Here is a 12,190-nt window from a genome sequence, read left to right as displayed (position 1 = left end):
TCAGATTATCTGGAAATCACTTCAGCCAGTGGTGGAGGGGCTTGCAACAGTGGGGAGAGGTGCAGCAAAAGTAGCTGCCCACCTCTGGGCTTGCACCTCTGTGCATAGAAACAGCCATCAGTACTCTGAACAAAGATCTCTGAAATTTGAAGAACGAGATACTTTTAGCTCACTCTGGCGCCTACACGCTGTGTGCAAGCTGCTATTGGACAAGTGCTCAGCTGCCTGTATTATGAGGTAAATAGTACTTTCTCATAATAATAATAGGTTCTGATGGTGCTATTTCTACCCAAGGAAGTCACCCTGGTTCTCTCTTTATGCCTGTCTATGTTCACCCTTCCAGGGGTAGAAAATGGAGTAGGAGAGGAGAGTTGATTAGCTGCTACTGTACTAAGGGCTGAAATTAACCAAAACTAATCTTGATTTACTGTCCAAGCCTTCCCCTGAAGTTACAAGCCTTCATTAGACTCCAGAGTTTCAAAATATTAATTGTTACACAAAACAATTTCTGCCAGTGTATCTGTTGTCTCCTGGGGAGGAGTTGGTGCTCCTTACTCTGCTATCTTCCAAGAATCCTCTGGGAAAAACTATTTTTACGTAGGGAATTATTCTGAAAGCATTCTCGAAGTCAGTTTAAGTTATAATAACCAAAAGAAAAAGCAACCTTAATTTGTGTTGTCTTCATAGTATTTAATATATTATCATATCTCTCCCTCCTTCTCTCCTACATTCCCTCCCTCTTCCCTTCTGTCCTTCTTTCAAAACCAATTTAGAAGACAGCTTTTCCTGCCTAATCCATGTGGATTAACCATTTAATGTCTCTGATTTTGTCACCTTTTTAACTTTTGGCCATTCTTCCGTTAACTCTTCCATGAGAAGGAAGAAATAGGGGATGGGTTAACTGCTGAATGGACTTAAGTATTATCATTGAATTCATATTTCCTGAATTCTCTCCAGCCTTCCTCTTTTTGGGGGAATCCCAGACAATTCAGATAACAGCGCAGTTTGTTTTTGTGACCCCTAAGAAAAAGGAAGGAATACAGAAGAGGGAAGATACAATGAAGCCAATATAGACATTGTTAAGAAATTTATTTGCAATTCTTATTTTTTGTGTTTTTTGTTTGTTTTTTAAATAACATCATTCCTTAGATAAAAATGCAATCTTACAGGAATATACAATAGTGTCTCACACAGAGCTGACCCTGAAACTCTCCTTGAAGGGTTGCCCCTTCTAGATTCCCTGGCCTTTCTCAAGGGTGAGAAGGCTCATCAGGCGAGGCCTCCGACAATGGGATTATTTGAGGATTACAAACTGTACAATGATATTTACAACAGTAAGACTGTGAAGTCGTGGAGCCTGGAGGGGAGGGTGTGGCGTGTGCAGGGGCTGGGTAATGGTGACAATGGAGGCACTGCCCATTTTTCTGTGCCTCTCTGAGAACAGGCATGATACAGATTGGTTTTGGGGATAAAGGTGGGTTTGAGTGGGAGGACACGAGGAGAGGAGAGATAGAGGAGCTTTATCTGGAGCCTTTCATGGGAGGAAAGTTTTGCATGGTAGCTCTGGTGGATTAAAATAAAACAGCAATATGATGAGAGTCATAGACCTTTCAGTGCTTCACCAACGGGGAATCTGTCACCCTATTTTTAATGAACATGTGTGTTTTGCCACCGGTTATTCTCATCCACTACCATCACAGACATTTCCCACGGCCGCGTTGCAAGGCCTCATTCCCGCGAGGCTCTGGGAGAACAGCATACATTCTGGGCAGGGTGGGACATGGCAATGGGGTGGTATATAATCTGGCTGGGATTCAAGAGATGGGTTTTGGGTTTGGGGATGGGGTGCAGCTGGATGCATAAGAGGCCTGAGGCAGGAAAGCAGAAGGTGCCCACAGCTCTGGGATGCTAGAGACACCTCCTGAAGGAGATCTTTGCACAGGACTGTGTTTACAAGTCATCTTCCCTTGATGTGCAAGTTCTTTCCTTTCCCCTTTTAAACATTGGTGTAGTTTCTCCATGTTGGGAAGTCTTGGGATTGGGGGCTATATACAGGACCCAGTGACACACCTGCTTTCGCTTCTCTTGTGACTCTATAGAAGAGTCTTCTCTTTTTTTCTGGCCAATGGCCAGGTTTCTTTAAGGAGGTCTCTGAAACCTACAGCCCCAGGTTCCTTGGCAAGGGGGCCAATGCTTAGCCTGGTGCCTGCTCACCTCTTTTTCCATATTCCCTTGCTAATAAACTTGAGATCTCTAAGAATTCCATAATGGAAATTCTCCAGACTCAAACAGTGTATAAGAAACTTTCTGTCAATTTCTGCATTTCCTCACAGAGAAATAACCCTCTCTTAAAACCTACAAGCTCTTCCACCCAGAGCTTTTTTTTGGATAATGACCTTAGTCTGAGGTGCATGAGTGAATTTTAGAAATAAATGTACAATGGGCCAGGTGCACTGGCTCATGCTTGTAATCCCAGCACTTTGGGAGGCCAAGGCAGGCAGATCATGAGGTTAAGAGATCGAGACCATCCTGGCCAACATGATGAAACCCCATCTCTACTAAAAATACAAAAATTAGCTGGGCATGGTGGCATGCGCCTGTAGTCCTAGCTACTCAGGAGGCTGAGGCAGGAGAATTGCTTGAACCCAGAAGGCAGAGGTTGCAGTGAGCCGAGATTGTGCCACAGTCTGGCGCCTGGCGACTCTGTCTCAAAAAAAAAAGAAACGAATGTACAATGTATGTCTGATTCATGCCAAAGGAAGTGGCACGGTGCCCTTTCTGGGATCCCTACAAAGTCAAACTCCTTAGCTCCTGAGAATTGGGGTACATGGGATGCCCTGCAAGGGTGGGGGTGCCCCTGTGCAGTAGCCAGTAACTGATCTGAAGGGAGAGGACTTGGCTCTGGGGATATAACATTTCAGACCTTTGTGTAATCACCTCGTCTTCATCTTGTCTTCCTCATTCTTAGTAGACATGTGGGAGAATTTTCATCAAAATGCTAACTCTGACTCCTCCCAGTGCTCAACAGATTTGTTACTCTTCATCCACTGAGCTGCAAGAGCTAGAGTGCTTTCAGAGGTGACTGAAGGCTTCTCTAACACCCCACAAAGACCACGGACCTTTACCACTTCAGGTGCAGTGGCTCAAACCTCTTAAGGTCACCCCAGGAGGAAGCGTTGATTGTAGTACTCTCTCAATGTACGTAAATAGTATTTATCTCATAATAATAAGGTTCTGATGGTACTACTTCCACCCAGGAGCATCACTCTGCTGCGCCCTCCTTGTCTGTGTGTACAGTGCTCAGCCTTGCAGGAGTAGGGAAGTCCCATACCTAGAGCTGAATCCCAGCCCTTGGGCCTGAAGGGTGGGGAGGGGGAGAGGTAGGTTAAGCATCCCCCACGATAATGTAGAGATGTGGCAGAAACCCATTGGTCTGTTATATTGCTATCTGGCTCCACAAAGAAATGCTTCATTGCTTTGACATAAAAATAAATGACTTAAATAAGTTAAACCCAGAAGTGGCTTCATAAAGAGGTTGTGTAGCATCTGCCCATGGGACCACTTCCACACACCATCTTTCTCACTAGGTTTTGGGGAGGACAGGGAGCTGGGGCTGGGGACGGCAGTGGGAAGAGGGAGCTCTGCTCAGGGACAGGGAAAGGTGCCCCATCCCTGATGGTTGTAGGACTCTTCTTTCCCTCCTGTCTTTCCCCTCAACCTCCTTAAATCGTAGCTGCTGGAGAACCTGGACTCTGGCAGCCGAGGGCCTCCTTGTGAGGTTCGGGCTTCCCCGCCTGCCTTTGTACGGGGGCCTGTGTCTGGTGGCACCTGGACAACATGAGGGAAGGGACATCAGCAGAGGGGGGACAGGGCGGCAGACACCCTCACACCCCACCAGGTAGGCTGATGTGGCAGGGACAACACCCCCAGATGGAATGTGCACTTTCTCACCTTCCCAAATAGATCCTCGAGATGTCAGCGGCTCCACCACACTGGTCACTGTGGGTGGCTGAGCAGAACACGTCCTTCCATGAAATGGGAAGAGACACAGGGAGTCAAAATATGCCCTTTTCTTGCCTTCATTCACCCCCTAGTCCTCTCTGTGCTGACATTTGCTTCAGAGGCAGGTCTTCTTTAAAACATGGAATTGGCCCAGAAGCCATCATCAAGTTTCCTCCCTTGGGGTTTAAGGAGGTCTTCTGGGAGCCAGCAGACCCATTTTGTGGGCTCTTTGCTGAATTGTTTCTAAATCCTCGACAATGATATTTAATTATTCTAGGCCTCTAGGGACGGAGATGCCATCATCCTCCTTTGCCACCCTTTCCATGATGGTTTGATGAGGCTAAAACCCCCAAGGAGCAGGGTTGCATTCTACCTCTGACCTACATTCTTATTCCATTGCTTTGCCTTTAGCAGTGGTGACTGTGTACCTCAGGGCTCGCAGCCACCATTCTCTGGGTAACTTCCAAAGTCCTCATTTTCAAGGTGTCCCTATTTCTCAGGAGATGAACTTGAGCATGCAAAGACCTGCTTTTCCTGAGGTTGCACCCCTGTCTTCAGCGGGATGGCCAGGAGATGTGCTGGGTAGAGAAAACTTGGGAGAAAGTGACAGGCAGCTTCGCTCCAGACAAGCACCTGGAATTTGAAACTGGGAAACGGGAGAATGAGAGACACTGCCTTGCTCCTTTGAGTGGATTTCCCAGTCAGAGTGAGGCCTACTGGGTTAAGAAGAAAAGGGGTTATAACTAATACCTTCTGAATCAAAGCTGGGAAAAGTTCACCAAGGTCTGGAAATGAAAGAGGCAGGGCTGGTCAGAGGACGAGGGTTAAGTTGACTTAACTGCAGATCCTAAACTGTGTTTCTCCAAGTCCCTTGGGCCCTCAGCCCTTAGCTGTTTTCTCCTGCCACTCGGTGGCTGTCGGGAGGGGTATGGAAGATGTGACAGTTATGTTTTAAAAGGTCATGGGGAAAATTCCATTTTAGGTGGAGAGTAGACACCACTTTGAAACTCGTGGCTGCGGTTTGTTGATGTCGCTACTTGGTGTGCCAGTCTGTTCTGTCAGTCTCATTCTAGTGGATCAGGAGGTCAGGCTAGGAAAGTCCTCTTGCCCTGGACAAGGATTCCTGTGTGTACTTCCTGGAAGAAATCTTGGAAACTTTTCAAAGGATGATACCTAAACTCAATTTCTAGGGGAGCCGGATGGGCACTGAAAGGGAATCAAGAAAGTTTGGATGACTTGGGAGATCCATGAAGAAGCTCTGTTTCTAGCCTGTGTTAACTGGGGAGTATTGAGCACATTTCTCCACCTTTTCATGAATCAGTCTAGCAAGTTGCCATAGAGGAACGGACTCTTCCTTAATTTCTAGCTTGCTTGTATGTGTGCCAAGAGGGGCTGAGGGAATGCTAGGACTGGAAGAGATTCAATGGGTCAATTCTGGGCAAATGATTGGGTCCTGTTTTCCCCAAAGCAGTCCCTTTTCAATCATCACTGTTGACACACATTTGAAGGACACAGCACCAACAGAGTAGGGAGATGTAAATGAGCAGCGGAGATGTCCTCACAAAATCCATCCCCACCCGCACCGTGAGCTCCTGATGCCTCTTCCCTTGTCCTGGCCCCTCCTTGGCAGCCCAAACATGAGGGCAGGCCTGAAGGCAAGGCAGCTCCGGAGTGAGGAAGGGACGGAGAAAGGAGCAGGCAGAGTTGACTTTCAGTTGGTTTCACCAGTTAGTTCCTTTCTCGAGCCCCTGCTGTTTCTTGGATAGAGCAGATCCCTGAAGTGAGGATGCCCCTCCCTCCAAGCAGCCTGACTTTAATTTCATCCTCCTGGTTAGTGTACACTTTTCTAAGGAACCCAACAAGAAAAGTCTGAGTGGTGGGAGTGAAGGGCAAGCCAGCCGCCTCTTCCATGGGGGATGCACACGCCAGCCCCGAGACTGAGGGCTGGTCAGAATGCCTCCCTAAGCCTCATAGTGAAGGGCTGTTCTTGGAGAAGTACCAAATCAGAGGACCAGAGCAGGGTGGACACAGTGAAGACAGGAATAAAATAGGTCCTGGTCTCACAGCAGGAGGCGGTACGAACATACCCAGCAAATGATTTTGGAAAAACTGAGGGAAATGGAAGCGAACACAAGATATGCAAAACAGTAGTGTCCAAGCCTGTTGTGGAGAGCAGAATAATGGCTGCACTGCTGATACCTTTGCTCGTTGTGCAAATTAAAGAAAACTCATTCCCTTTCCCCCAACCACATATAGAAAAGCACTTAAGAGTTCAAAGGTAGAGCCTATCACACTCCAAATACAAAATGATTTACTTTACATGCAGCAAAATATACAAGAAGTGAATCCAAAACCCAACTTAATTCAATTCATTATATTCGCTTGGCACAATTGCAATTCAGTTTTAAAAAAATATTTGAAAAATACTGAAACTGACCTGAATTCAAGTATAACGGTTTCTTCAACAGAAGCATTATCAATGCAATAAAACATTACACGGAATATATTGAAGCAAAATGCCTTCTTGTGTTTTTCTCTTAAATTTCTGTGTCTTTTTTTTAAATACAGCTTTAATGCCAACACAACTCACAATTGTATTTTTAAATGAATATTATTGCATTGTTTTTGCATATCTTGTGGGACAGAATGCAAAGGGTTACTGATTCCCATTTCAGAAACAGAGACAGTGGGTTTGTTTTTGCCTTCAAATGGCCCCAGATTCAGATCTTCCCACAGTTAAACCAGAAAGGGGGGACTGCGTAGCCACTGGTGTGCGCGGGCATATGGTGTGGGTGCATATACATAGGTAGGACATATGCGCACAGACAACCCACCACGCACACACGCGTCGCACACTCACAGAGTCTCTCGAGCATGCTGCTCTCCCCCAAACCCCTGTACACCCAGCATAAAAAGGAACCCAACTCTATCACCCACATGTGCAAGACCACATCAAGTGCATTGCCAGTTACCTTTGCATTAGAAAACCGAACTAAACCAGAACAAAAATAGGTTACTACCTAAGGAAATGATGACAAATTATTGGGCATACACAAAGGATGGTAAAACTCTCCTCCAGGGGCTTCTATTGAACCTCCGTGGGAAAAGGAAACGACAATCCTTTAAATAATACAAGAAAACCAAACCCGATTTACATTGGCAAAAATGAAAACAGAAAGGTGAGGGGGCTACAGGACTTTGTAAACACTCTTCTTCCTCCCTTCCCCCTGGGAAAACAAAATAAAAAATAAAAACCCAAAACCAAAAACAAAACAAAACAAAAAATCCAAAAAACCGAAAACTGCAACATGCTGTCAAGAAAAGTGTCAAACCACAAAACAAAAGAGCGCTCAGCAGAAGCTCAGCACCACCTGGTCGGGCGGAGCCGGCGGCCCCTTCCCTGCGGCGCAGCTCCTCCCTTGCGCTGCCTGCGGGCGGGCGGCTGGCCGGGAGCCCCGCGTGGCCTGTGCCTGTGGGGCGATCCTGTCGCGGGTCGATGGGGACCGGTCGAGGTGAGCGGCACCCCGGCCGGCCCGACGCCCATCCCCAAAGCTCCGCGCCCCTGACGGCCTCCTCCTCCCTCTCCGGGCCCGGGCGGGGTCCTCCTGGTAGTCCTGCCCGGCTCCTTTCTCCAAATCCGCAGGGCCCTGGCTCTAGGGAGACAGCAGGCTCGTACAGAATATGTGCAAATGTTTTCTACAAGCAGAGTCGAAAGACACCCGTTTGCTGTAGGGTCCTTTTGGTGAGGGCGCGCAGGAAGCCGGGGTGCTCTCCTCACAGAGGCGCTGCCGGTCCCGGGGCCTGCGGGCTTGGGGAGGGCAGGCGCCTTCCTCACGCCCCGGGACCCTCGCCGTCTCCTCTCCCCGCGTCTGCGGACACAGCCGGGCGCCTTCCTGCCGGATGGCGGCTCGCGCACCCAGGCTCCGCGTCTTGTCCCAACAGAAATGAATGAAGACGCTGTTCCGGTTAACTCCAGGTCACGAGAACAGTGAGGCACTTCTGAAACGAACCCATTAGGAACATTGAAACAAATAAAAAAAAAAGCCCGCATCTGGCAGCGCCCACTACAGGCTGCTGACGTAGACCCTGCTGTCCTGGAGCTCCTCCTCACTCAGCCGCCCCCGCGCGAGCACACAGCCCGCGTCCTCTTCGCCCCCGGCTAGGTCCTGCCCCGCGTCCCTGCAGTTCACAAAGGGTAAGAGGGCGCCATTGGGGCTCTGTGGGGCGCCCCCGCTGAGGATGTTGTCGGCTGCGCTCTCCATCTCCTCTATGGTCATGTCGCAGGCGTCGGCCAGCTCCTGGGTGGTGACCTCGATGAACTTGGGATCTTGAGCAAACTGCCCCAGTCCTTCTGAAATCAAGACCTAGAGACGCGGGATGGGAGCCATGGAGAACCAAAGGAACATTATTCCTGGAGCCCAGCTCTTCTCTTGAGGGCTAGAGCCAGGGGTATCTGGTGATCACTTGGGGAAGTGTGTGTGTGTGTGCACGCATGCGTGTGCACGTGTGTGTGCGTGTGTTGGGAGTGGAACCCATAGGGAACAAGTAGAGATGGAGCATCTGCCAAAAGAATTAGGGATGTCCAGGCCAGAGGAGAGAATTTTGGCTGGGCTGGCCAAACACTGTCATCAAATATATAGACTTGGCTTATGGCCCAGCACTGTGGCTCACAGCTGTCACTCAGCACCTTGGGAAGCCCAGGCAGAAGGACTGCTTGAGCCCAGGAGTTTGAGATGGTCCAGGCAACACAGGGAAACTTCGTCTCTACGAAAAATTAAAAACATTTGGCTGGGTGTGGTGATGCATGCCTGTGCCTCTCGCAAGGCCAGAGGCGGAGGTGGGAGGATCATTTGACCCTGGGAGCCCAGGCTGCAGTGAGCTGTGATTGCACCACTACACTCCAGCCTGGGTGACAGAGCAAGAACCTGTCTCAAAAGACAACCAAACCAAAACAAAAACCAGAGTAGGCTTGGCTCACAGAGGGGCCTGGGGAGGGGGGTGCCCTGCTGCTTCATCAGCAGACCCCAGCCTGCCTCTCCTGTCTGACACCCACAGAGCCTTTATACTATTCTTTCAGAGAAACCATTCTCCCTGGTGAAACTGTCGAGACAGGCCCACTGCCCATTGCCTGCTGCTGCCTTTCCAGGGGTGAGGTATACGTGCAAACACTGTGCATGCCCCTGCCCTGTTTCTGCTGGGAAGGGCCAGCAGGTGACCCCCAAACTTCTCTGTTCCCCTGACTGCCTGCTTAGTGCCCAGCTATAGGAAAGTTGGCTCCTGAGCCAGGAGGTGGAAGGAAGCTGAGTGCAGCCTGGCACCCACTCCTCCAGGCATCTGCCTTGCTCCTTCTCTCCTTACCCTGCTTCGTTTTTCTTTGGCACTCCTGACTTTCCTGATGTGTTGTATATATGTGTGTTTATTATCTGTTTCTCCTCACCACGTTAGCTCATGAGAGCAGAGGCTGTGTTTCTCAGCTGTGTTCCTGTACCTAGAACAGCGCCTGCACATAGCAGGCACTCAGGGGAGGTCTGTGAAATGAATGAAGGATGACCAAGGCCACAGGAAATACCAGATTAACTCCCCCACCTCACGCACAGCCTGATGTCTAGATGAGCTCAGCCTCTGCTTGGCTATGTCTGGTGATGGGGGTTCCCCACTTTTCAGGCAAGCCCCTGTCATTTTGGAAGAGGCCAGTTGGGAATGTCTTCCTCGTGTGAGCTGAAATCTGTCTGCTGGTGGGCTGAGCCAGTCACTCTGCCACCTCTCCCCATCCCTCCCGCTGCAGGTGTGAGAGGTGCATTGCACCCTCCACGCTCACCTTCTCTCCAGGTTTTCTTCCCTAATTCCCAGAACCGGTTCTCCTAGGAAATGGTGTCTATGAACTTGCCATTCTGGTCATCCTCTTTTGGTCTTGTTCTAATGTATCAAAGGTCCCTAATAATGTGGTGCCAGGATTGCACTAGACAGGATTGCTCTGACCAGACAGAGCACATGGGACTGAAAGCTCTCTCGTTCTAGACTAGTGTCTCCCAGCCTGGCTATGCATCAAAATCATCGAAAAGCTTTAACAACTATCAGTTAATTTGTCCTCATTTCCAAAGCTCCCCAGGTGATTGTCATGGATGGTCAGGCCTCAGCACCTCGGATCTGGCCTGTCTGTGTAGAAAGGCAGCCAAGCTCACATTTGCATGTTGAGCAGATGCAGCACATAGGTCTATGGCCGGGATGAGTTGCTCAGTGATTTCTGTTGCCCTCTGTAGTGGGCCTGGCCTCAGGAGAGCCCATGGCATCTCGTGTGGGCACGGCTTTCTGCACACCAGCCCTCCTGCAGCCCTGACCGGGAGGGTCTTTCTGCTCAGATATTGACTGCAATGAATTTGGAAAGAGCCAGGTGCTTCCTTCTCAGCTGCACATGCCAAGTCCCCTTGTGGCCTGTGGCCTCTCCCCCCGCCTGTCCTTGAGTCACCTACCGCTTCCACCAGGCTGCTGGCACTGCCATGGAACTGCCTCCCTGGGGCCCCAGCCTGGCTGGGCACCGTGAGGGAGACGGGCCGAGCTCTCCGGGCGGCGCTGCTGCCCCCGCCACAGGGGGTGGTCTCAGCCCAGGAGCCGCAGTGGATGGACGGGAAGCTGCTGTTGAGTTTCTCGATGGACTCAGCCCCCTCTAGCCGCAGGGTGGGGATGGGCTGTGGGGGCCAGCCTCGGCTGCCAGGTGTGGCCGGGGGGGTGGCAAAAGGCCTGGGGAATGAGGCGGGGGAATGGCTTCTCTGGAGGAGGGGGCTCAGGCCTGCCACTGCCAGTGCCTGCGGACACACAAGGAGTGTGAGTTAATAGGAGGGTCCACCCCAAGCAAGGCAGGCCCCTGCTTCTAAGCAACCACTGCTTTGTAGGGGCTGTGTCCAGCTAGCTCCACCAGCCTGATATTCACATGCCATCTTTTCCCCCTCTTGGTCCTATACATTAACCTGGCATGACTTTCAACCATCTCAAAATACATCTTAGGATCATCTGGGTCTGAAGTGATCTCTTTCTCCTGTACCTTCTGCAAACTGGGATTGGGTGGAGTCATGGTAACCTGCCTTTAGCCCTGACCCTGTCACCTGTTTATTCTCTCACTCTTGCTTTTGTCCTCAACAGAACGGAGAACAGGGTGAGGCCTGCATGTCTGTAAAGCCAGAGAGCGAATGCCCTCTATCCATTCGCCTTGCAGGGCTGGTGTGAGATTCAAGTGCAATGAGGTTCGCGAAGAAGCATTCTGCACCTCACAAAGAGTCGGGAAAACCAGTATTTGTGGTTTTGGTTCTGACAGTTAACGGGGCCATTCATAATGCCCTGCCTGTCTCTAGCTCAGGTTGTCTTTGAACCATTGTTAAATCTGGTGCTGTATTGTGATTAAAAGATTCATGTGGTGTGCCCTCTGTCCCTGAATGTTCTTGAGCATCCTGAGGGCAGGGACCAGCCCTGCCTGGCTATTGCCATGACAACCTGCCAGGGCAGAGGCTCTGCAGGGCGAGCTGAGCTGCTCTGATGGGATGTGCTCTCGGAAGAGAGAGAGATACTGTGTGTGGGGAAAGCCCACCTCCAGGGGCACAGAGAACAGAAGGAGAAAGAGATGAAGAGGAGAGTTTTGTGCCTGCCAGTATAACAAGAACAGATAGGTGAAATTGACTATTAGGAATCTTTTAAGATGGCACACATAGTGTCCCCACATCCTTCCACCTCCTGCCACAGCCCATGGTGGTCCTCAGGCTGGGGCTCCTGGGTCCCTGGGGATCTGAGAAAAGTGTAAGGCCATATTCATTATTTCCGAAAGCCCAGTGGAAATCAACACACATAGGCTAAGAAAACCAGTTCATTTCTTGGAGCTGAAGTCATATCAACTCAGCAAGGCCACACTGGCCATCTCATGCCGATTGTGAGTTTTGATTAGCAGCTGAATGCCTTTGGGTACAAAAAAGTCATTTAAAGCATACGTCCATGCTATAAGAGAGTATATCATTAAAAAGGTCAGCATGTTGGGAAACTCAGTTTGCCTGGGGTTAATAGACTGGCCTCAGATAACACTGAAGTTCAAAGATACTGAAATATGTTTGGTCCGGGCATCTTGGATTTCACTGTCTCAGCTGGAGTCAGCCATGCCAAGAGACAGTTTCATTTATGGAATCTCCCTGGATCTGACTTCCCTGGA

The 12,190-nt window shown here is 49.9% G+C and overlaps 1 protein-coding gene across 50 annotated transcripts in view; it reads right to left on the bottom strand.

Moving 5' to 3' along the window:
* Positions 1–1,072: 1,072 nt before the first annotated feature.
* CACNA1C (calcium voltage-gated channel subunit alpha1 C) overlaps positions 1,073–12,190 on the bottom strand; it is a 725,791-nt gene continuing 714,673 nt past the window's right edge. For 37 of the 50 annotated variants that reach the window (XM_078338403.1, XM_035258332.3, XM_078338402.1 and 34 more), the window contains 2 exons: positions 10,473–10,805; positions 1,073–8,366 (listed from right to left, as the gene is read on the bottom strand). In XM_078338403.1, the coding sequence (XP_078194529.1) occupies positions 8,067–8,366; positions 10,473–10,805 (633 nt within the window). In that variant the 3' untranslated portion in view covers positions 1,073–8,066. The remainder of the gene's footprint in view (positions 8,367–10,472; positions 10,806–12,190) is intronic. The other 13 variants (XM_035258347.3, XM_035258366.3, XM_017975862.4 and 10 more) reach the window with 1 other exon arrangement.

The sequence above is a fragment of the Callithrix jacchus genome, chromosome 9, assembly GCF_049354715.1.
Source record: "Callithrix jacchus isolate 240 chromosome 9, calJac240_pri, whole genome shotgun sequence".
Lineage (NCBI taxonomy): Eukaryota > Metazoa > Chordata > Mammalia > Primates > Cebidae > Callithrix > Callithrix jacchus.
Note: the sequence above shows the minus strand (reverse complement) of the source record. Positions and strands in the feature narration are given on the sequence as shown.